At 45.6% G+C, this 24,656-nt stretch overlaps 1 protein-coding gene across 5 annotated transcripts in view; it reads right to left on the bottom strand.

The window, feature by feature from the left end:
* Positions 1-24,656, bottom strand: part of LOC106609561 (protein kinase C and casein kinase substrate in neurons protein 2) — a 39,941-nt gene that overhangs the window by 10,159 nt on the left and 5,126 nt on the right. For 3 of the 5 annotated variants that reach the window (XM_045722197.2, XM_045722196.2, XM_045722199.2), the window contains exons 2-8: positions 11,746-11,836; positions 11,435-11,591; positions 10,836-11,071; positions 6,498-6,653; positions 6,137-6,312; positions 5,580-5,700; positions 1,706-1,750 (exon numbers count right to left, since the gene is read on the bottom strand). In XM_045722197.2, coding sequence (XP_045578153.1) covers positions 1,706-1,750; positions 5,580-5,700; positions 6,137-6,312; positions 6,498-6,653; positions 10,836-11,071; positions 11,435-11,591; positions 11,746-11,802 — 948 coding nt within the window. In that variant the 5' untranslated portion in view covers positions 11,803-11,836. The remainder of the gene's footprint in view (positions 1-1,705; positions 1,751-5,579; positions 5,701-6,136; positions 6,313-6,497; positions 6,654-10,835; positions 11,072-11,434; positions 11,592-11,745; positions 11,837-24,656) is intronic. The other 2 variants (XM_045722198.2, XM_045722200.2) reach the window with 1 other exon arrangement.

The raw sequence follows: 24,656 nt of genomic DNA, 5'->3' as shown, positions 1-24,656 counted from the left end.
GTTCTGCCCCTGAACAAGGCAGTTAACCCACTGTTCCTAGGCTGTCATTGAAAATAAGAATTTGTTCTCAACTGACTTGCCTAGTTACATAAAGGTTAAAAAAAATAGCACTGAGCCATCACAAACCTCCACCAGAAGCTAAGGAGTGGGCTTGAATCAAAACATCATCCCAACCAACGCCAACAAAACCTCATCCCAACGTTAGGAGAATGTTGTCCCAATGCAGGCACACAGACACACACTTTAACATACTCCAATACGGCGACTCTATCCACAGAAGGACAGGGGCTGGGCCCTAGACTACAGCTCTATGGAGGTTACATAGGGGCTGTGTTCAGGAGGGCCCTAGACTTCCTACAGCTCTAGAGGTTACATAGGGGCTGTGTTCAGGAGGGCTCTAGACTTACTACAGCTCTAGAGGTTACATAGGGGCTGTGTTCAGGAGGGCCCTAGACTTCCTACAGCTCTATGGAGGTTACATAGGGGCTGTGTTCAGGAGGGCTCTAGACTTCCTACAGCTCTATGGAGGTTACATAGGGGCTGTGTTCAGAAGGGCCCTAGACTTCCTACAGCTCTAGAGGTTACATAGGGGCTGTGTTCAGGAGGGCTCTAGACTTACTACAGCTCTATGGAGGTTACATAGGGGCTGTGTTCAGGAGGGCCCTAGACTTCCTACAGCTCTAGAGGTTACATAGGGGCTGTGTTCAGGAGGGCTCTAGACTTACTACAGCTCTAGAGGTTACATAGGGGCTGTGTTCAGGAGGGCTCTAGACTTCCTACAGCTCTATGGAGGTTACATAGGGGCTGTGTTCAGGAGGGCTCTAGACTTACTACAGCTCTAGAGGTTACATAGGGGCTGTGTTCAGGAGGGCTCTAGACTTACTACAGCTCTAGAGGTTACATAGGGGCTGTGTTCAGGAGGGCTCTAGACTTACTACAGCTCTAGAGGTTACATAGGGGCTGTGTTCAGGAGGGCTCTAGACTTACTACAGCTCTAGAGGTTACATAGGGGCTGTGTTCAGGAGGGCTCTAGACTTACTACAGCTCTATGGAGGTTACATAGGGGCTGTGTTCAGGAGGGCCCTAGACTTCCTACAGCTCTATGGAGGTTACATTTCACTTATAGTTCTATGTTTTCCCAAGTCACGCCCTGTTCCCACAGATATAACAAGTGGGTTGTTCTCGAAGTTCAAAGGTCAGTCTGAGGGCCTGACTGGTGAACCCAGAGGGTCAAATTACATCACACGACCTGGCAGGCAACAAGTGACCCCCTGCAGGGTTCACAGGGGCTGACACGAGGTCAGAGGTCACCACGGGGTGAAAGGTTAAAGAGAGGAACTCTGAATGAGGGAAAGATGAGAGAAGGAGTATTCTGGAATACAGACATCCAGGAAGACAAACATCCATAGGATGAGACAGGGGGTGGAACGGAGGGGTAGTCACGCACATCCCCACACGGGTCATACACGACAGACGTGGTGACGAGGCCATTCATCAGACAGACGTGTGTGTGTGTGCACTTCCTTGTGTGTTTTCAGGTGCTCCTCGTAAAGCATTAGGAGGGCCAGAATGGGTACACAAAACGAACACACACACACACACACACACACACATAGAAAAAACGCAAACAGAGGAAGGAGAGTGGTAAACAACCCTCCCCCCAGGAACCACGGTGATAGAATAATCCTTCCCAGGCAGAACTCACTACAATGGACCTTCTGGACCTAGAGGAGCGGGACCAGTCCACATTCTGTCAAACGGAGGGGGGGGGGGGAGGGAGGGGTGTGGACAAGACAGGAACATTATTTCCAAGTAAAGAACAGCCATTTAAAGAACAATGCTTTAACATCCAAAAAGAACACATCTAAGCACAGTATCAGTTAGTCTGTGATCATGAAGAGGTGTCTTGTGATAAACGTTGCTCTTCATTTAGTGTTATGTTGATGTGGAGTTTGTGTTACGGTCCTTTTAAACGCTCTTCTTCTAGCACTACGAACATTGATTTCTGAAGAGAGTCTACCTCACTCAAATGCTTGTTTTTAATCACTGAATGAACCTACGTAAAGTAACTCTGGATAAGAGCGGGTGCAAAATCAGTGTTCCTCAATCCATACCAGGGGGCACATATTTCCATATCTTGCTTTTCTATCTTCTGTTTTGTAACATGGTTTGACACCAACAGAATAATACTCCATGCCCTTATGTTGTGACAGCGCTATCAGTTCCTCTTGGATAGAGCTTGGTTACGACCTGCGCATTGAAGACAAGTCAGTATTCAGTAGATTGCACACTCTGTCACAGTGGGCTTTTGTGTGGTACGACACGTCACAGTATGTCCTTACTATATCTTTAAAGTACAACTCGACGAATGGCTTGACGAACTCAATGCACTTTAAAATGACTAAAACCAAATTGAAACAGTGTAGAAAATATAATGGATCAATATTCATCGTTTCTTGACGGGCCAGTTCGCTAATAACCACTGTGCACAGTCAATGGACCTACATTCATATAGTTTCTTGACCTTCCAGCTCGCTAATAATCACTAGACATTCAGGGAGCATAAAAAATAAATTAAATAAAAACGGATACATGTGGCGGTCATGAAATTTCATCAGCCGGTGATTGGCAAGCAAATAAGTAAAAATCGGTCTCACGGTAATTGACTGTTAATTAACATAAACACATTCAGCATCTCCTGGCTTCCACACACAGCCTACAAGCCACTGATGCAGACCTTCAGAACATCTACATTTTAAAAAGTCTAATAAACCCATGTAATATAGCCTACACCTTCACAATTAAACCCTTATTTATTTTAGACAGGTCTAAAGAAACATGATATGAAGAAAATGTTTAACAGAATAGCATACTCTGAGTTGTCCGTATGTTAGGTCCTGATCTGGCTATGCCAAATGGCTCTTGGCTACACTAGTTCATTTAGCAGACAAGATTTGCTTAGAATTTCATGGCATTATTTAATAGTATGAAGAATACAATAAAACAAAGCTGAATAAAATAGAAAGGATATTTTCTCCAAACGATGAGGGAGTGTGCACATGCAGCTATTCTGTGTTGAGCTGTTAACAAAGAAACAGGTATTCCTATATGCTTAATTTAGAGTTATTATTAATGTAACTTTAGTTGTTCTACAAACGTTGGGCTATACGTTTTGATTTTTAAATGCATTGTAAGGTCGCATGACGTGACTCTAATGATGATTTGAAAAGTCGCTCGAAAGGCATGAGTGCTGCTTTGTTTTTAGCGCAGACTGTACACACTACATCAGCCACTCATTCACAATTTGACAAGCACTTGATAATGCATAGAATTTCATGGCGGCATCCCCTGTGTGTGGCCGTAATGCACCCAAAATAATCCATGCCTTTCACGTTGCCCTTCTCCCGGAGTGCTGCGCGCTCCATCACGTGATCGGTTCTTTCTCAGAGGCTACAAGTGAAGAAACACACATGGGGGACGCAACAGCGCACATCCTTATCCAATTCCGAAGTGCATATTGAAGATATTGGAACTGTCCACATTTACTTTTCATCAGCCAACAAGATAAGATGAGTAGGCCTAACGAACAGCAAAAGCACTAGCGTATGTCAATCTACTATCCCCCATAGTACACATTTTGACCTATTCTATTCTGTGCGAGAAATAAATATTCCAAACATAGTCAGTTGTGGGATGCGCTAGATCCCAAATTAATACAACCCCTAGCATTAAAAATAACTTTTTTTAAGCAATGTGGCTGACGCAACAGATCAGAACGTTTAGCTTAAAATGTTGATAAACTATTAGCTATTTCTTCACATTATAAGCGCAAAAAATGTGCACATGGTAGTAAGCAATAAGCGCAAATGTTCCATTAGCGGGAAAACAACATTATCAAAAGTGACAGCAAATGCAATTATGCATGTAATGCTTTTATTATAAAGGTGCATTTTTATGGTGAAAATTATCTTTACAAAACTTGAAACTCACTCGCTGCTTATGTATGCCATTTAGGCTCTACACTCTTTGTAAAGCTGATTAATGTGCTTAATTTTAAAAGAAGTTATTTGGCCACTTTAGTTGTGATACAAACCTTATTAAAACATACAGGCCTATGAGTTAGGCTACATGAGGTGTGTGACTATGATTCGAAAAAGTCACAAAAAAGGCGTTGTTTCTTATGCTGGGCATCATTCACAAGTGATAATATATAATTCACAAGCTAATATTGTCACCCATCAGACTATTCTTGATTTAATCTTGTCTTTACATGTACTAAATAATGTGTGTGTGAAATTTGTTTTGATTTAGAATGGACCATTATCATTCACCTGTATCGAAACAGGGGCAGCGGGAAAAAATACATGTCATCTATGCACTTAAATAGCAAATGGAGGACGCTTTCCCCATGGTTCATTTTCATGGCAGCCAGGTAGGCTATACTCCTGTTGTAAATATAAGCAATGTGCTTAATATTAGGAAAGTAAAAAATATATATATATAGTAGGCCTAGCCTATAGAAAGGTAAGTCTCCTCTTTTTAGTAGAAGTCATCACTGTTTTCTCGCAATTGCATAGCCTATTGAAATGTTGCGCAACATGAGCTCTCATTAAGTGTTTGATTCGATTTGTTATTACATTCGCATTGATGTCAGAGTGAAATGAGGGACAATAGAGTGCTGAATACCAGGCAGTTAGCAAGTTTGGTAGGCTACTAATGACCATCAGCAGCATCAGAGCTTGGAGAAGCCTAGTGACCGTGACTAAACAGTCACGTGGAATTTGACTGCCTTCATGACTTGTGACCTCTGGTGTGGTGGTAATACGGTCACCGCAACAGATCTAACTGGGGACTATTTTTTTTAAAATTCTGACGACATGGAAATAGCATTTTCAGCGCGGCCCTTCGGACCTCGAAGACAGAATGCAGCCCCCCAGGCAAAATGACTTACACACCCCTGACCTGGAGGGAGAAATGGTGGAGTGGGAAGAGTAGTTCCAATGGAATCTTTCCACAGAGACATAAATCTTGTTGAGTTATTAATACCAATGTAATAACTTCTCTGCCTCACCATGTACCTCAAACTCAGAACCGTTCACTGACACTGAGCCACTCTCTCTCTCCCCCATCTCTCATTTCCTCAATACATGTACCTCAAACTGGGGCCAGTTCATTGGAGCTAAACCCCTATCTCTCTCACATTCCTCTCCCATCCTTCTCCCTCATCTCCCCTCTCCCCGTACCTCAAACTGGGGCCAGTTCATTGGAGCTAAACCACTATCTCTCTCACATTCCTCTCCCATCCTTCTCCCTCATCTCCCCGTACCTCAAACTGGGGCCAGTTCATTGGAGCTAAACCCCTATCTCTCTCACATTCCTCTCCCATCCTTCTCCCTCATCTCCCCTCTCCCCGTACCTCAAACTGGGGCCAGTTCATTGGAGCTAAACCACTATCTCTCTCACATTCCTCTCCCATCCTTCTCCCTCATCTCCCCGTACCTCAAACCGGGGCCAGTTCATTGGAGCTAAACCCCTCTCCCTCTCCCATTCCTCTCCCATCCTTCTCACTCATCCCGTACCTCAAACTGGGGCCAGTTCATGGGCATGCCAGGACCGTGGTTGGAGCGGAACCACTTGAGGTCCTCCTCAGCATCAGCAGCAGAGATAGTGTCCTCCAACGTGTGGTAGACTGTCTGGAATCTAGAGAGGGAGAGAAGAGGAAGACAGGAGAGCGAGAGAAAGAGAGAAAGAGAGCGAGAGGGTACATCAGCATTTCCATAATGATGGATGGTGAACCATGTCCAATCCCAAATCCCCCCCTCTAGGTAGATCTGGGTTGTAAGAGCCTGAAATCCAAATGGACCCATATCCCCTACTCCCTAACCACTCCTGTAGATACAAGAGGATTGAATAGCAGTCAATCAGAAGGCAAATAAAGCTATGAAGGTTAGGACACAGAGGCTAGGGGTCCATTTGGAATTGATATGGAGAGATGGAGGGGTCTTCCTCGTCATTGGTGGAGAGGTGGAGGTGTCATAGCCTACTTGTGATTGATGTAGGTGTCATAGCCTACTTGTGATTGGTGGAGAGGTATCATAACCTACTTGTGATTGGTGGAGAGGCGGAGGGGTCTTACTTGTGATTGGTGGAGAGGTCGAGGTGATGCTTGACTTCCAGCAGAAGTGCTTTGAAGAAGGTGATGCGTTTGTCCTCAAACTGCTGCCATTGTTCAAACACCTGCTCCATGTTCTCCATGTACTGGGGAGTCACCTTGTCCAGCTCCTCCAGAGACTTCTCATAGCGCTCCTTAGTCTGGGACCCAGAGGATCATACAGGGAAGCACACACACACACACACACGGAGCTGAAACATTTGCTCCATATTGTCAGGATACTCAAATGGTCATAGTCACATTCCAGCCATGACACACAATATAGACATAAAACACATGTCCACACAGAGATGATTTAACACCAGTGTAACGCCCCCATCCCTACCTTCTCCATCTCCTGCTGGCACTTCTCCACCTTGTCCTGCAGTTTCTTCTGGGCCTCAGGGTTGCTGTTGTTCTCCAGCTTGCTGTTGTTCTCCCGGCTGGTGGCCAGCTTCTCTTCCTTACAGGCCCCGTGGTACGCCTTCTTCATCGTCTCCATCTGCCATATGGCACAGAGAAGGTAAGGTACAGCGGTTAACATCATGCCTATGTAGCTAATGGATGACCAAGTTAGCATTGCACAGTAGCTAAGTGACTATTCAATATGATTCCACCCTTTCAGTGGTAGACACAAGCTCAGGAACAAGACCAGCTCTAGCCTTTTGGGGGCAATAAGCAAGATTTGCCTGGGGGCCCCCACACCTCGCAGGCAAAACATTTAGTGGCCCACCTCTTGGCGGCGGAGAGAAATGTGCAGTTTTAAAAGAGCCACTGAACACACCAATTGGCTCTGTTTTTCTGTTGCTCATTAGTAAAACAAAATTTCAGTCTTGGAGGCATGTTTCCTGACCGATTCTGCAATTGGTTAATAATGTTTGTCCCCCATGAGACACTGTAGACACGGAAGCCTATTTCACTTCCTTAAAATCCTCAGAATGAATCTAAGACAACTCAAGAAATCTGTAATTAATTTTGACGTTTTTGCAGAGGATGTTTTAGTTGCGCAATTTTACATCTAAGGTGTTTGGTGCAGTATTTGTCAAGTAAAAGAAATGTGCGACGTGTTGTCTCATGTAAAGGAAATCGGAGCTGCTGGGCAGGTGTGTCTCACTGTATGCTATTGAATAGAGAGCAATCACCGCAGATGTTCACACCATGTTAGTGGCCAAACGGACATTGTCAAATAAAAACCCAACCTTCATTTACCCGTTTTGACGTACCGATCTTCCAAACTTGATTTTAGATTAGACTATTATCATATTTACACTTTATAGTATTTACACTTTTTGAATTCTAGAATAACTGTTTCTGACTCATATCGATGCCATATTGAGACTGTTTTCAAAGGGATTCATTGCCATTCTACACATTTTGCCATGGGGCGGGGATAAAACCCCCCAAAAAGCCTCTGCTTATGTTGCTTATTGGCTGGGCGGACACTGCTAAGGAACAACGCTTTTTCAAAAGAATAAAGGTGAGAGGAATGGTGGCAGGGAGGTCTTTGAAAGGCAAGCTAATACCTTGATTTAGTCAAGGTAACAAAATAATATGATAATGAAAGTCTTAAAGACTAAGCACCCAATTCAGACTCTGGTAAACAAAGAGGTGGAAACTAAAATAGACTTAGGAAAAACTCTGGCGATTGGCAAAACCTGTCCACCTAACAGCTGGGTTTTGATTCAATCTACATCAAATGGAAAGAGGAAGCCTGTTCTCTCATTCCATTTTTAGGGAATGAGAGAAGTGGACAAGGCCATCAGTTCCTGTTGTTTGGGACAGGGCCAGAGTGGCAGCAATGTTCTTCTCCCACTTACCATGGGATCTCTGATAAAGGCCACATAGCCAAAGAACAGAGGGAACAGCCTGTCTGCCACTGGCTCTGATTATATCATAGAACGGAAGCTGCCTGTCTGTCTGTGTGTGTGAGAGAAAGATAGATCGAGGTGGAGTGTGAGATTTTAAATATGGATTGTGTTCTATCAGTGTTATTGTTTGTGTGTGTATGTGACAAGAATGAAACAGAGTGTGTGTGTGTGCGCGCACGGTAGACAAGGCCATTCCACCCTCTTCTTTTAAGACAAGACAGTTAGCCCATTTCCATCTCCTCTCTCTCTATTGGCTCACTGTCTGGCCCTCAAGTACATGAATTACCTCCTTGACCCAACTCACATAACTGTACTAATCCGTCACCGCCCAATGACAACAACAGGAAGAGGCTTATTGTGACATCTCACACAGCCAGCCAGCCACCAGCCAGCCAGCCAGCCAACCAGCCTCAGATTGTGGAACTGGTACACTACAAACTCAAACTACACAGTGTTCCAGAACTCCAAGGTCAGAGGAGAAGTGACATCAGACATCATTTGAGTGTGTGTGTGTTGGTTTATGCAAGTAGGAGTATGTGTGTGTCTGTGTATTAGCAGCACTACTACTAGCCAAAAGCACAGCAGAGCAGCCCAGTGTATTTCCCACACCATAACAAATCATGGCGCCGCAGAGAAACTGAGTGCCGGTTCGACACACAATGGCTTTCCCTTTCTCAGCAGCTGCCTGTGTGGCCAGTGTAAAGTTACACGCCACTGCTTCCTATGAATGGCCAACACTAAAGAAATAGCCAGTTTATATAAAATGAAATGTTAGTCTCAAAGAAAATGTGAGAATGTCTAGAGGCTTTTTAAAGTGGAGATCTAGTTGATAAATTGCCTGGCTGGGCTGATGAGACAGTGGATTGCGCAGTCAGATGGAACATAGTAAACAGGCATTCTAACATCATAGATTTAGCCGGTGGTAACTTGTGGATTATAAACTGGGTGGTTCGAGCCCTGAATGCTGATTGGCTGAAGCCATGGTATATCAGACTGTATACCATGTGTATGACAAAACATGCATTTTTACTGCTCTAATTACGTTGGTAACCAGTTTATAATAGCAATAAGGCCCCTCGGGGGTTTGTGATACATGGCCAATATACCATGGCTAAGGGCTGTGTCCAGGTACTCCGCGTTGCGTTGTGTCTAACAACAGCCCTTAGCCGTGGTATATTGGCCATATACCACACCTCCTCGGGCCTTATTGCTCAAATAGACACCGGCTGGAATGTGGTTTAAACGAATCAGCATTCAGGATTAGACCCACCGTTGTATAAATAGCACTAATGGCCTGTTTGTTGTACAGCATAGCAGCTAGTCCAGGAGAGAAGGCGCTGCAAACAGCCAAAGCAGTGAGTCAGTGATATGTGTCCAAGTGAACTGAGGGGTGATGGAAATAATTGTGGTGGCTATTGCAGAAATCAACGGACTGATAAATGCAGGGTAAAGCTGGTGTGTGTGTGTGTGTGTGTGTGTGTGTGTGTGTGACAGTCATGGCCAAAAGTTTTCAGAATTACACTAATATTAATTTTCACAAAGTTGCAGCCTCAGTTTGTATGATTGCAATTTGCATATACTCCAGAATGTTATGAAGAGTGATCAGATGAATTGCAATTAATTGCAAAGTCCCTATTTGCCATGCAAATGAACTGAATCCCCCAAAAACATTTCCACTGCATTTCAGCCCTGTCACAAAAGGACCAGCTGACATGTCAGTGATTCTCTCGTTAACACAGGTGTGAGTGTTGACGAGGACAAGGCTGGAGATCACTCTGTCATGCTGATTGAGTTTGAATAATAGCTTCAAAAGGAGGGTGGCGCTTGGAATCATTGTTCTTCCTCTGTCAACCATGGTTACCTGCAAGGAAACACGTGCTATCATCATTGCTTTGCACAAAAAGGGCTTCACAGGCAAGGATATTGCTGCCAGTAAGATTGCACCTAAATCAACCATTTATCGGATCATCAAGAACTTCAAGGAAAGCGGTTCAATTGTTGTGAAGAAGGCTTCAGGGCGCCCAAGAAAGTCCAGCAAGCGCCAGGACCGTTTCCTAAAGTTAATTCAGCTGCGGGATCGGGGCACCATCAGTACAGAGCTTGCTCAGGAATGGCAGCAGGCAGGTGTGAGTGCATCTGCATGCACAGTGAGGCGAAGACTTTTGGAGGATGGCCTGGTGTCAAGAAGGGCAGCAAAGAAGCCACATCTCTCCAGCAAAAACATCAGGGACAGACTGATATTCTGCAATAGGTACAGGGATTGGACTGCTGAGGACTGGGGTAGTCATTTTCTGTGTGTGTGTGTATCGTCTGAGCGCGCGCGCATTGTCTGAGCGCGCGCACGTGTCTGTGTGTGTGCTGTCTGCGTGCACGTCTGTGTGTGTGCTGTCTGCGTGCACGTCTGTGTGTGTGCTGTCTGCGTGCACGTCTGTGTGTGTGCTGTCTGCGTGCACGTCTGTGTGTGTGTTGTCTGCGTGCACGTCTGTGTGTGTGTTGTCTGCGTGCACGTCTGTGTGTGTGCTGTCTGCGTGCACGTCTGTGTGTGTGCTGTCTGCGTGCGCGTGTGTGTGCACGTGTGTGCGCGTATGTGTGCATGTGTGTGTGCATGTGTGTGTGGGCACGTGTGTGTGTGTGCACGTGTGTGTGCGCGTGTGTGTGTGCACGTGTGTGTGCACGTGTGTGTGCATTGTCTGCGTGTGTGTGCATTGTCTGCGCGTGTGTGTGTGTGTGTGCATTGTCTGCGTGTGTGTGCATTGTCTGCGTGTGTGTGTGTGTGTGTGTGTGTATTGTCTGCGCACGCGTGTGTGTGCCTGTACCTCTTTCAGTTTCTTGGCCCAGGGTTTCTGGGCCTTGCGGAAGCCGTCGTCAGCCTCCTTGGTCTCCTTGAAGCCTCCGATCATCTGTTTGTGGTAGTAGTCCCTCTGCCACACCTTGAGCTTCTCAAAGTCCTCCCCCATCAGCGCCGCCTTCACCTCCATGTGGAGCTCGCTCACCTTCTCCGCCTCCGTGCACAGGGCACCCCACGCCCGCTCCAGGGTCCCGTACTGAGGGCCTGGGGATGCACATGATTACATAACACACACATGCTTACGGTGGTGGAGAGTGCTGAGAGTCCAGAGGGGTGAAGGAGTGGAACACACACACCTGTCTTCAGTGCTTGGACCACTGAAGGTGTGTGTGTGTGTGTGTGTGTGTGTGTGTGTGTGTGTGGCGCCTACCTTTCTCTATAAGCTGTCTCCAGCGTTTGGACCACTGAAGTGTGTGTGTGTGTGTGTGTGTGTGTGCCTACCTTTCTCTATAAGCTGTCTCCAGCGTTTGGACCACTGAAGTGTGTGTGTGTGTGTGTGCCTACCTTTCTCTATAAGCTGTCTCGAGCGTTTGGACCACTGAAGTGTGTGTGTGTGTGTGTGCCTACCTTTCTCTATAAGCTGTCTCCAGCGTTTGGACCACTCTGTGAGCTGCTGTGCGTAGGACTTCTCGATGCGCGCCCGCTCATGGAGACAATTCATCAGGTCGTTACACAGGCGACTGCCATCGTCCACCCGCCTCACTGTCCGCTTGTAGTTCCCCACCTGGGAGAGAGAGTTATGGGGTGGGGGTGGGTGGGGGCAGGTGAGAGGGTGTGTGAGTTGAGTGTAGCTACGTGCATATCATATAATGACGTATGTTTGTTAATTGTATGTTTTTCAGTGTGTGTGTTATACTGTATGTTGTCTACTGTCTCACCTCCCAGAAGCTGTCACTGGAGACGTCGACCATGGAGTCATCGTAGGAGCCGGACATGGCTGCTGCCCTCAGTACCCACAGTCCTCAGGGGCTGAAACACACAGTCAATAACACCATAACACACAGCAGACTGGCTGTTCTACAGACGGGCTGTTCTACAGACGGGCTGCTCTACAGACGGGCTGCTCTACAGACGGGCTGCTCTACAGACGGGCTGCTCTACAGACGGGCTGCAGGGGACAGGACAGCACTGAGTCTTCAAAAAAGTGCTATTTTTATTGCATTAAAAAAACGTTTTACTTTCAACCCTAGCTGGGTCTTCCTCAGGTCCTGTCTGTCTGTCCATTCTTTCCAAGGGCACTGGGATGTGCTGACAGCGTCTGGTGTTCTACCACGTGTAGAGAGCCCTGTGTGGGGCAGACTTAATACTCTGATCCCCTGGCTTCAGCACGGCCTAGTGGGGCTACTAGCCTACGTACCGTATGAACGAACACTCCCAAGAGACAGACACACAACTAGCCTACTCATTTCTTTCCACGAGTAGGAAAATGAAGCCTGTAAATGAAGGGTATGACAGTGAGAGAGATAACCGAAGACAGAAAGAGATTTCACAGGCTGACTTTAAATCAGTCCGTCACACACACACACACACACTTTAGTTTCACTACAATCATATGACATGAAGTGGCAGCTGGGAGCAGAGCGTCATTCCGTTGTCGTGTGTTCTCAGTCAACTAGTAAAAGGCCGTTATCATAAAACGCTCCAAACAACATCCAGGCAACGTAATTATCACGCCGTCACTGTGACACTCCTGAGAAATGCCGAACTGGGACCACGGCCAAAGATATGATCCCAGAGAGAAAGAATTAACAAGAGGGGCAACAGAGCGAGACAGATAGGAGTGTGTGCAATCTGTAATCTGGTGTGAATCTAAACAGCAGGTGAGTGTCTTCACCCATTTCAAAAACCGTACATCCTGAAAAACAACACAGAGCTCTGTGCAGGGTGGCACAGAGGGCCTAGTGTGTGTGTGACTTATCCGTCGTTTTAGCACACACTGTGGGGAGCTTCCGTTTGTGCTGAGTGACATGGGAGCGGAACTCCACTGACAGAAAGACCTCTGTTCCTCTCCTCCTCTCTGTCTGCTCTCTCTCCATCCTCTCCTCCTCTGTCTGCTTTCTCTCTCCATCCTCCTCTCCCCCCCTCTGTCTGTCTGCTTTCTCTCTCCATCCTCCTCTCCCCCCTCTGTCTGTCTGCTTTCTCTCTCCATCCTCCTCTCCCTCCTCTGTCTGTCTCCTTTCTCTCTCCATCCTCCTCTACCCCCTCTATCTGTCTCCTTTCTCTCTCCTCTCCCTCCTCTGTCTGTCTCCTTTCTCTCTCCATCCTCCTCTCCCCCCTCTGTCTGTCTGCTTTCTCTCTCCATCCTCCTCTCCCCCCCTCTGTCTGTCTGCTTTCTCTCTCCATCCTCCTCTCCCCCCCTCTGTCTGTCTGCTTTCTCTCTCCATCCTCCTCTACCACCCTCTGTCTGTCTGCTTTCTCTCTCCATCCTCCTCTCCCCCCTCTGTCTGTCTGCTTTCTCTCTCCATCCTCCTCTCCCCCCTCTGTCTGTCTGCTTTCTCTCTCCATCCTCCTCTCCCTCCTCTGTCTGTCTGCTTTCTCTCTCCATCCTCCTCTCCCCCCCTCTGTCTGTCTGCTTTCTCTCTCCATCCTCCTCTCCCCCTCTGTCTGTCTGCTTTCTCTCTCCATCCTCCTCTCCCCCCTCTGTCTGTCTGCTTTCTCTCTCCATCCTCCTCTCCCCCCTCTGTCTGTCTGCTTTCTCTCTCCATCCTCCTCTACCCCCTCTGTCTGTCTGCTTTCTCTCTCCATCCTCCTCTACCCCCTCTGTCTGTCTGCTTTCTCTCTCCATCCTCCTCTCCCTCCTCTGTCTGTCTCCTTTCTCTCTCCATCCTCCTCCCCCCCCCTCTGTCTGTCTGCTTTCTCTCTCCATCCTCCTCTCCCCCCCTCTGTCTGTCTGCTTTCTCTCTCCATCCTCCTCTACCCCCTCTGTCTGTCTGCTTTCTCTCTCCATCCTCCTCTACCCCCTCTGTCTGTCTGCTTTCTCTCTCCATCCTCCTCTACCCCCTCTGTCTGTCTGCTTTCTCTCTCCATCCTCCTCTCCCCCCCTCTGTCTGTCTGCTTTCTCTCTCCATCCTCCTCTCCCCCCCTCTGTCTGTCTGCTTTCTCTCTCCATCCTCCTCTCCCCCCTCTGTCTGTCTGCTTTCTCTCTCCATCCTCCTCTCCCTCCTCTGTCTGTCTCCTTTCTCTCTCCATCCTCCTCTCCCCCCTCTGTCTGTCTGCTTTCTCTCTCCATCCTCCTCTCCCCCCTCTGTCTGTCTGCTTTCTCTCTCCATCCTCCTCTCCCTCCTCTGTCTGTCTCCTTTCTCTCTCCATCCTCCTCTCCCCCCTCTGTCTGTCTGCTTTCTCTCTCCATCCTCCTCTCCCCCCCTCTGTCTGTCTGCTTTCTCTCTCCATCCTCCTCTCCCTCCTCTGTCTGTCTCCTTTCTCTCTCCATCCTCCTCTCCCCCCTCTGTCTGTCTGCTTTCTCTCTCCATCCTCCTCTCCCTCCTCTCTCTGTCTCCTTTCTCTCTCCATCCTCCTCTCCCCCCTCTGTCTGTCTGCTTTCTCTCTCCATCCTCCTCTCCCTCCTCTGTCTGTCTCCTTTCTCTCTCCATCCTCCTCTCCCCCCTCTGTCTGTCTGCTCTCTCTCTCCTCCCCCCCGGTCTATCTTCAGCTTCCAAGTAGGCCCCTGATCCTCCTGCCATCTCTTGATGATTGTGTGTAAGACACTGTGTGTTTCCTGGGGTCAGTGGCCCATGTCCTCCAAACCACAGCTAGGGCTGGAGGACAGAGAGAGGGTTGTTGTGGCTGGAGGGAGGAGGGGGGACCACAGACAAGAGTGGCTTTCACAACCCTCGACAAACACATTCTCTCTGTTGTGCTTTTCGAGTACACACACACACACACCACTGATTTCAGTGCTGCACATATTCAAGTACTGTCAGGGTAATGATCGTGTGAGGAGTTCCATCGACAGACAGAGGTTGATGATCTCAACAGTTTTTTATTGTAGATTTGACCAACATCACTGTGCAATGGAAAGGAAGGCGATTCTCTCTGACCTATCTAACATGTCCCACACTGTAACAAATGTCGAACTGCAAATCAGAAGATGTGGAATCTGTATTTAGTGGCGTAACCCTACTAAAGGGTTACCATAAACCCCTGGGCCAGACAACATTAGTGATCACCTACTAAAGGGTTACCATAAACCCCTGGGCCAGACAACATTAGTGGTCACCTACTAAAGGGTTACCATAAACCCCTGGGCCAGACAACATTAGTGGTCACCTACTAAAGGGTTACCATAAACCCCTGGGCCAGACAACATTAGTGGTCACCTACTAAAGGGTTACCATAAACCCCTGGGCCAGACAACATTAGTGGTCACCTACTAAAGGGTTACCATAAACCCCTGGGCCAGACAACATTAGTGGTCACCTACTAAAGGGTTACCATAAACCCCTGGGCCAGACAACATTAGTGATCACCTACTAAAGGGTTACCATAAACCCCTGGGCCAGACAACATTAGTGGTCACCTACTAAAGGGTTACCATAAACCCCTGGGCCAGACAACATTAGTGGTCACCTACTAAAGGGTTACCATAAACCCCTGGGCCAGACAACATTAGTGGTCACCTACTAAAGGGTTACCATAAACCCCTGGGCCAGACAACATTAGTGATCACCTACTAAAGGGTTACCATAAGGCCCTGGGCCAGACAACATTAGTGGTCACCTACTAAAGGGTTACCATAAACCCCTGGGCCAGACAACATTAGTGGTCACCTACTAAAGGGTTACCATAAACCCCTGGGCCAGACAACATTAGTGGTCACCTACTAAAGGGTTACCATAAACCCCTGGGCCAGACAACATTAGTGGTCACCTACTAAAGGGTTACCATAAACCCCTGGGCCAGACAACATTAGTGGTCACCTACTAAAGGGTTACCATAAACCCCTGGGCCAGACAACATTAGTGGTCACCTACTAAAGGGTTACCATAAACCCCTGGGCCAGACAACATTAGTGGTCACCTACTAAAGGGTTAACATAAACCCCTGGGCCAGACAACATTAGTGATCACCTACTAAAGGGTTACCATAAACCCCTGGGCCAGACAACATTAGTGATCACCTACTAAAGGGTTACCATAAACCCCTGGGCCAGACAACATTAGTGATCACCTACTAAAGGGTTACCATATCAACTGTCAGGTGTTTTCTGTTAGTTTTTCCCCGCTCTCTGGCAGAACACTCCATCCCAGCAATATGGAAATGGTCCACCATATGCCCAGTAAGTAATAAGAGCAACCTCTCCTGCAACAATGACTACCACCCTGTAGCTTCAACATCTAGTGATGAAGAGCTTTGAAAGGCTGCTTCTACAAAAGGAGGCATGCTGTTATACAGACCCTCTCCAGTTTGCTTACAAGCGGCACAGGGGTGTTGATGCAGTTCTGTCCCTACTGCACTGTGCCCACAACCACCTGGAGAAGCCCAAGACATACGTCAGGATGGTATTTGTGCATTTCTCTAGTACCTTTGATACAGTCCAGCCTCACTTAAAGGATCAAAAGTTCCAGAACATCAATGTCATTCCACATTTGATTTTCTGGGTCCTCTCCTTCCTGACAAATAGAGAACGGCTGGTCAGATTCAAATGGTCACTGCAGCTCTTCCAGAACCATCTGTACAGGATCACCGCAAGGCTGTGTCATCTGGCCTGTTTTATTCAGCCTGTACACAGAGGACTGTAGGAGCTCAGACCCAGAGATGATGTTCATTAAGTACTCAGATGACACAGTAATTATAGACACAGCAGGCAACTCATATAGAGCCCTCCCATTCAAATCCATCAAACTCCTTAAATCTGAAGTTGTGATGTGTGTACATACACAGGGATTGCATAGAATGCTGCTAATCCTTTATAATGTACCCTACATGTTTGTGTTATGTGTCTTGTACGTACCATTCATTACCACATATGAAACTCCCTCCCAGGAAATAAAAGTTGTTTGAATTGAACACACACACACACACACACACACACACACACACACACACACACACACACACACACACACACACACACACACACACACACACACACACACACACACACACACACACACACACACACACACACCCAGAAAAAGGGCCACCAGAGGAATCATAGATCTTCCTGTGCTCCCTCCCCTCCTGCCCTCTCTCAGCTGCTGCTGTCCATCACTCACCAATCACTGCCATGACAACCATGGAACACAGCAGGGCATGGACCACAACATTCTACAGCTGAGCTAATCCCGTTTGTAACTTTATAAAAAAGAAACAGAGCCCCGTTTGTGGACCTGGTGGATCCATTCACACAATGTCTGATCAGTGCCTGTTCAGTGGCTTCTATAAAGCATATTATTGTATCGATTCGACACCTTTCACGGAGCATACAAATGGAGCAAACCCTTTCATAGAGTAAACAGCCTGTATTTCTATACGGCTACTATATAAACTAAGAGCTGGCTAGTGGCGACAACAACAGACTTCCTAACGGAAGACAACTCCGTATAGGGTGCCAGGTAGCCTAGTGGTTAAGAGTGTTGGGTCAGTAAATGAAAGGTCACTGGCCCAAATCCCAGAGTCGTCCTTGAGCAAGGCACTTCACCCTAATTGCTTCTGTAAGTCGCTCTGGATAAGAGTGTCTGCTAAATGACGTAACGTAAATGTATAGAGAAGACTGCAAGATGAACCCACAGGCAACTAGTACAAACCAAATAGAATGGACCCCTAAGGAAACTAGTTGGTGACGACGGTGAACTATGAACACAGTTCCGAACCACTAAACGTCTCTCGACTGAGAAGGTTTAGACACAGAGGCCTAATTCAGTCTTGCCCCATTCTCTCCAAAGTCTGCACTTGGTTGCTATATGTTTAACCAAACCCTAAAAGGAGTGTCTCCACAGCCATGGAAGGAAGCTAAAGTAATTCCACTGCGTAAAAATAGTAAAGCACCCTTTGCTGGCTCTAACAACCATCCAATCAGTTAACAGCCTGTTCGTAGTAAACTGAGAGAGATAATTGTGTATGAACAAATACAAGGCTATTTTTCAGAGAGCAAGTTAACTACTGACTTTCAGCATGCATATAGAGAAGGGCACTCAACTTGTACTGCACTGACTCAGATGACTGATTGGATAAAATAAATGGAAAATAAGATGATAGTTGGAGCTATTTTGTTAGATTTCAGTGCAGCCTTTGATGTTATTAATCATAATTTGTTAATGAAAAAAGTAACTCGTTATGGCTTTACATCACATGGTTGGAAAGTTACTTATTTAATTGAACTTGGAAGCTTCTCTTACATCAGTGAGGTGTCCCGCAGGGCAGTTGCCTTGGGCCGTTGCAAATCATTTGTAAAAATAAAGAGTAACTTGTCTTACAAGAAGCTAGAATTACTATGTATGCTGAAAATTAGGCGTGGAGCACGTACATGAATGGACTCATGACTCCAAAATCACAATCGGTTTGTCTTTAGTGCCTTTGGAAAGCCTAACACTGAGATCATATTTTATAAAACTTAGTGAACCGTGTTGGTTTGGGCGCTGTCATGACGTTGGCCTGTGGGTAAGGTTTATGACCCCCCCCCCCCCCCCATAAATACCTTTCTCCCTTCCCCTCTCTGACCCTACTGAAGGACTTGAATAGCCTGTGTTAAATATAGAGAGTCTGGGAACATCAAACAAATGGGGAAAAGGAACCATATTTTGGTAATAAAACCAGTTGGAAATATGCTTGGGAACGTAATGAGTATGGATTTCATTTCAGTTGTCATCTGAGACATTATGACTGATGACAGGACGACATAAACTGTACCTGGGAAAGTATCCACCCTCTGGTTATCAGAGACACATGGAATTGTTATGCAATTGAAATGTTTGATATTGAAATTGTTTGTTAGGAGATTAAATGTAATTTTAGCTTCCAAATGAGAGATTTGGGTTTTCATAAGGAAAGTGCCCTGCTTGATCAGTGGCCCACCCCTGTGAAGAGACAGGGGTTATAAACGATGAAACACATCCTTCCCCCCTCTCCACTATATAAGCCTTTGACGAAAAGATAACCAGGTTGTTCCAGCACGTGAGGTCTGCAGCCTCTACGTTAGAAGGACACACATGTCAAGTACAGAACTAAGCCAACCTCGGCGTGAGCTATGGTATGAACTGGTATGAACTTTGAGCTTATTCACTACAGAAGTGATACTTCCTAGCCGCTGTAGACGTGGGCTAGGAAAGGACGGACGACGGATCCAGTCTAACAGACGGATGAAGATACCACCACGTATCCAATTTACCACCAGAGACATTCTTAAGAGTTTACAGGAAGATCTGTTGGCCAACCCGGCCAGCATCTACGACCAATCTACCGAAGCGCAGCTCAGAGTAAATATTTATTGCATTTTCCTTTTCCAAATGGGCGGTAATTTAGAATGCATAAGATAATGTATTTACGATAGCATAGCTGCTGTTTCTGTGTTCCTAAATCTTCCCGCTCTTTCATTCAAGCCCAACCCCCTTTCCTTTGTGTAACCAGCTTTCATACAGGTTCCGTTCACCAGGGGTGAATTCTGTATGACATCATTGTATTCTGTGCATTTGTAATTCTGTGTGATTAGTTAGGTATTTAGTAAATAAATAATTAAACCCGATTTTGTATTGCTGATTCAACTTGTTAGCCGGGGTTCGTGAAGATAGCCAAGAATTTACAACTTTCATTATGAGACTGAAAATAAGATAAGGGTTAATATTGACTGCTATCGATGTAAAATATTACTAAGTATTTTAAGAGTTTATTCGGAAGATAACAGCTCTATAAACGTTCTTCCGTGGTGCCCCGACTTTCTAGTTAATTACATTTACATGATTAGCTTAATCAGGTAATATTAATTACAGAGAAAGAATTTTATAGGTTAGCATGTCATATCACTTAATCCGGCATAGCCAAAGACACGACAGCGCCGTGAAGAAACCCATAGACATATCCCCTGACCCATAGACATATCCCACTATAAAACACCACTATCGGAAGTGTACGCAAATAGATCATACAAGTGGTTAGGAATTTTCTAAACAAATGTTTCTTAAAAGACTAGAAGAGAGAAGTAGTCAATCTCTTTCAACAATAAACTAGGAAATATCATCATGCATGTTGTTGATATTTGTTCTGTTTTTAGTTAAGGCCACGGCGTGCTGCTCTGTTTTGAGCCAGCTGCAGCTTTGCTAGGTCTTTTCTTTGCTGTAACCTGACCATATCACCAGACAGTAATCAAGATGGACAAGACCAGAGCCTAAACAAAAATATAAAACGCTACATGTAAAGTGTTGATCCCATGTTTCACGAGCTGAAATAAAAGATCCCAGAAATGTTCCATATGCACAAAAAGCTTATTTCTCAAAAATGTTGGTAACGTGACGATATCCTGAGGCCCATTGTCGTGACATTCATCCGCCGTCATCACCTCATGTTTCAGCATGATAATGCATGGGCCCATGTCGCAAGGATCTGTACACAATCCTGGAAGCTGAAAATGTCCCAGTTCTTCCATAGCCTGCATACTCACCAGACATACTCACCCACTGAGCATGGTTGAGATGCTGGGTGGTCACACCAGATACTAAATACTAAAAATCTTTGAAATTGTTGCATGTTGCGTTTACGGGGAGCGTCGCTGCACAGGTATTTTCAGGTCTCTCCAGAGATGTTCGATCGGGTTCAAGTCGGAGTTGTGGCTGGGCCACTCAAGGACATTCAGAGACTTGTCCCAAAGCAACTCCTGCATTGTCTTGGCTTTGTGCTGAGGGTCATTGTCCTGTAGGAAGGTGAACCTTTGGCCTAGTCTGGAGCAGGTTTTCATCAAGGATCTTTCTGTACTTTGCTCCATTCATCTTTCCCTCGATCCTGACAAGTCTCCCAGTCCCTACCGCTGAAAAACATCTCCACAGCATGATGCTGCCATCACCATGCTTCACCGTAGGGATGGTATTGGCCAGGTGTTAAGCCTTGTCTGGTTTCCTCCAGACGTGACGCTTGGCATTCAGGCCAAAAAGTTCCATCTTGGTTTCATCAGACCAAAGAATCTTGTTTGTCATGGTCTGAGAGTTCTAAGGACTCAAGACCTGATTGGTTGCGTGCTGCAGAGATGGTTGTCCTTCTGGAAGGTTCTCCCATCTCCACAGAGGAACTCCGAAGCTCTGTCTGAGTGACCATCGGGTTCTTGGTCACCTCCCTGACCAAGACCCTTCTCCCCCGATTGCTCAGATTTGCCAGGTTCAGGACCTTATATAGACAGGTGTGTGCCTTTCCAAGTCATGTCCAATCAATTGAATTTACCACAGGTGGATTCCAATCAAGTTGTAGAAACATCTCAAGGATGATCAATGGAAGCAGGATGCACCTGAGCTCAATTCCGAGTCTCATAGCAAAGGGTCTGAATACTTATGTAAATAAGGTGTTCTTTTATTTTGAATAATTTTGCACAAATAAAAAAATCAATCCTGTATTCGCTTTGTCATTATGGGGTATTGTTTAAAAAGAATTTAATCAATTTTAAAAGTCTAACGTAAAAAAAAAAATGTGTAAAAGGGTCTGAATACTTTCCAAATGCACTGTAGTAAGAAGTGAGGCAATAGTATTATTTTTTTGTCTCTTGCTGCCTTGACAATATTACTTATGATAATGTAATCACTTACGTTGTTCTTGTCTATAACTGTTCTTTCTGTACTCGGTCATGCATATTTTATGTGGACTCCAGGAATAGTAGCTGCTGCATGTGCAACAGCTAATGGGGATCCTAATAATGTACAAGTTTTCACTCCCCGTTACATTTACGGACCGAAAGATTGAAAAACAATGAATTGGTTCAAGTGTGGGCTAGAGGACATCTTCGCTTTTAAACTTTATTAAGAGCTCTGATTTTATTGTGAGGAACTGCAGTTTGAGCAGCCATTTTTTCTGTTTTGTCCTCTTATGAATGACCCCTTACACTCAAGGAAATTGGCCTACAAGGATTAGGCCAAATTGAAATGTTTTTAACAGAAGAAATAGAAAAGCTATTGCATGACCATGGAAGCAATTCATTCATTTGAATCCCTCAGGGGGAGAGAGCACACTTCAGGGAGGAGGAGAAATGGAATTAGGCCCCTAGTGTTGTTCCTGGCAGACTGTGCAGTCTGAAGTCCACTCAGCTTCTCTAGGCAACTAGGCATACACACACCGGCCACAAAATACAAAAACAGAGGGAGGGGAAAAACAGAAAAAGGAACAGAAAGAAGAAGCTATCTAGTTCACCTTTCAAACTAAGACATTTCCCACCAACTTTTTGCCGACTTTTCTTTATATATGAAAGGCATTGCCGGTGACAAAGCCTCTATTTTTATTTCTGCTAACTGACCTAGTCATGATTAAGGTGAAGGTCTGCCTACGGCTTAGTATGAAATGTAGCCGTAATGCTGAGGCAGCATTGGCACGCACTACGCTCCTAAGCTCTTGATGGTTGCTAGGCAGCGCCCGTTACTGCTATCCTCCTGCCAGTTCTAAACTTTGAGGCATGTCACTTCACCCATCTCTTCGCATAGCCCACCGCATGCACTGTTTTCTTAACCACAACCGGATGGATCCAGAAAGAATTACTGTGGGAATAAATATTACTGAATGACGAACATTTTGGAATAAAATAGGCTAGTGCAATTGAAGGCATCAAATTGTTGCTTAATGATACTCCCAAAGCCATCCAATTGTTACAATACATTTGAAGCAATAGCCTGCCCGTGTCTGTTCAACTATTTCAGTACCGTTTCACCCTGCTTTGAGACAAGCGTGAGGACTTGTATTGATAAAATCCACCAATGTCTGATTTTCTTTTCACTGAATCTCCGTTTGGATATTAGTTAGGCAACAATTAGGCTGGTGAAATGCTAAGTTGAGGTGAGTGCTGCTCGTGATCATCTTGTCTAGTTGGTTCATTTATTTATTTGCCACCATGTCATGTAGTTTAACAAGCGGATTGTTTTGCTCTTCATTCTTAGTTGCTTAGTAACCTAGGCCAACTCCAGACCTAAAGCCTGTCTTTATCAATCAATGTGATTTTGTATCACTGAATCTCCCTCTGTATGCTATATATGGTTTATTCTCTGGCTGGGAAAATAATTGGAGTTGGTATTGCTCATCTATCACTCATCAGAAACATTTAGCATGCAATAATGTATACTAAATCCAGTGTAGGCTTTGTAATGGTGTACACTAAATCCAGTGTAGGCTTTGTAATGGTGTACACTAAATCCAGTGTAGGCTTTGTAATGGTGTACACTAAATCCAGTGTAATCCAGTGTAGGCTTTGTAATGGTGTATACTAAATCCAGTGTAGGCTTTGTAATGGTGTACACTAAATCCAGTGTAGGCTTTGTAATGGTGTACACTAAATCCAGTGTAATCCAGTGTAGGCTTTGTAATGGTGTACACTAAATCCAGTGTAATCCAGTGTAGGCTTTGTAATGGTGTACACTAAATCCAGTGTAATCCAGTGTAGGCTTTGTAATGGTGTACACTAAATCCAGTGTAGGCTTTGTAATGGTGTATACTAAATCCAGTGTAGGCTTTGTAATGGTGTACACTAAATCCAGTGTAATCCAGTGTAGGCTTTGTAATGGTGTATACTAAATCCAGTGTAGGCTTTGTAATGGTGTATACTAAATCCAGTGTAATCCAGTGTAGGCTTTGTAATGGTGTACACTAAATCCAGTGTAATCCAGTGTAGGCTTTGTAATGGTGTACACTAAATCCAGTGTAGGCTTTGTAATGGTGTATATTCAATGGATTTATTCAAATAGTCCATGTCTACTGCCACTCCTAAACTTGCCGGCATGTGCACAGGAGATATAAAAGGTTTATCCCGGCAAGAATGTATCAGGCTCTAAAAAACGTATGTCTATTTTTTATATTTTTTATAGGCAACATACCATAAAGTCTGTCTGTAACGGGTATAGGATGTGCGTGTCCTCCTAAGAATAGAATTAGGAGTGGTGAGGCCACAGATAAGACGTCGCGCCAAACGGCCAACTGTTCAACTTTCAATTCTTGATGAAGGAAATAGGGAACTAGGCTTACATGTGATCAAACAGTCATTTCATTTTCAGATATTACTCCGATTATAGTCCAGGTGTACCAAGCATGGTGGAATTCTGCAAATGCCAGCAGCAGAGACATCAAGTTCCAACATTGTCCAATAGCCTCTGATAAACTGAACAAATCTAGGTCTGCGTAGAGCATAGACATACACTGCATACTGTCTACAGTGGGCAATGCATTAGGCTACGTGGGGTATAGGCAGCAATGCATTAGGCTACGTGGGGTATAGGCAGCAATGCATTAGGCTACGTGGGGTATAGGCAGCAATGCATTAGGCTACGTGGGGTATAGGCAGCAATGCATTAGGCTACGTGGGGTATAGGCAGCAATGCATTAGGCTACGTGGGGTATAGGCAGCAATGCATTAGGCTACGTGGGGTATAGGCAGCAATGCATTAGGCTACGTGGGGTATAGGCAGCAATGCATTAGGCTACGTGGGGTATAGGCAGCAATGCATTAGGCTACTTGTGGTATAGGCAGCAATGCATTAGGCTACGTGGGGTATAGGCAGCAATGCATTAGGCTACGTGGGGTATAGGCAGCAATGCATTAGGCTACGTGGGGTATAGGCAGCAATGCATTAGGCTACGTGGGGTATAGGCAGCAATGCATTAGGCTACGTGGGGTATAGGC

The sequence above is a fragment of the Salmo salar genome, chromosome 07, assembly GCF_965601325.2.
Source record: "Salmo salar chromosome 07, fSalSal1, whole genome shotgun sequence".
NCBI lineage: Eukaryota > Metazoa > Chordata > Actinopteri > Salmoniformes > Salmonidae > Salmo > Salmo salar.
Note: the sequence above shows the minus strand (reverse complement) of the source record. Positions and strands in the feature narration are given on the sequence as shown.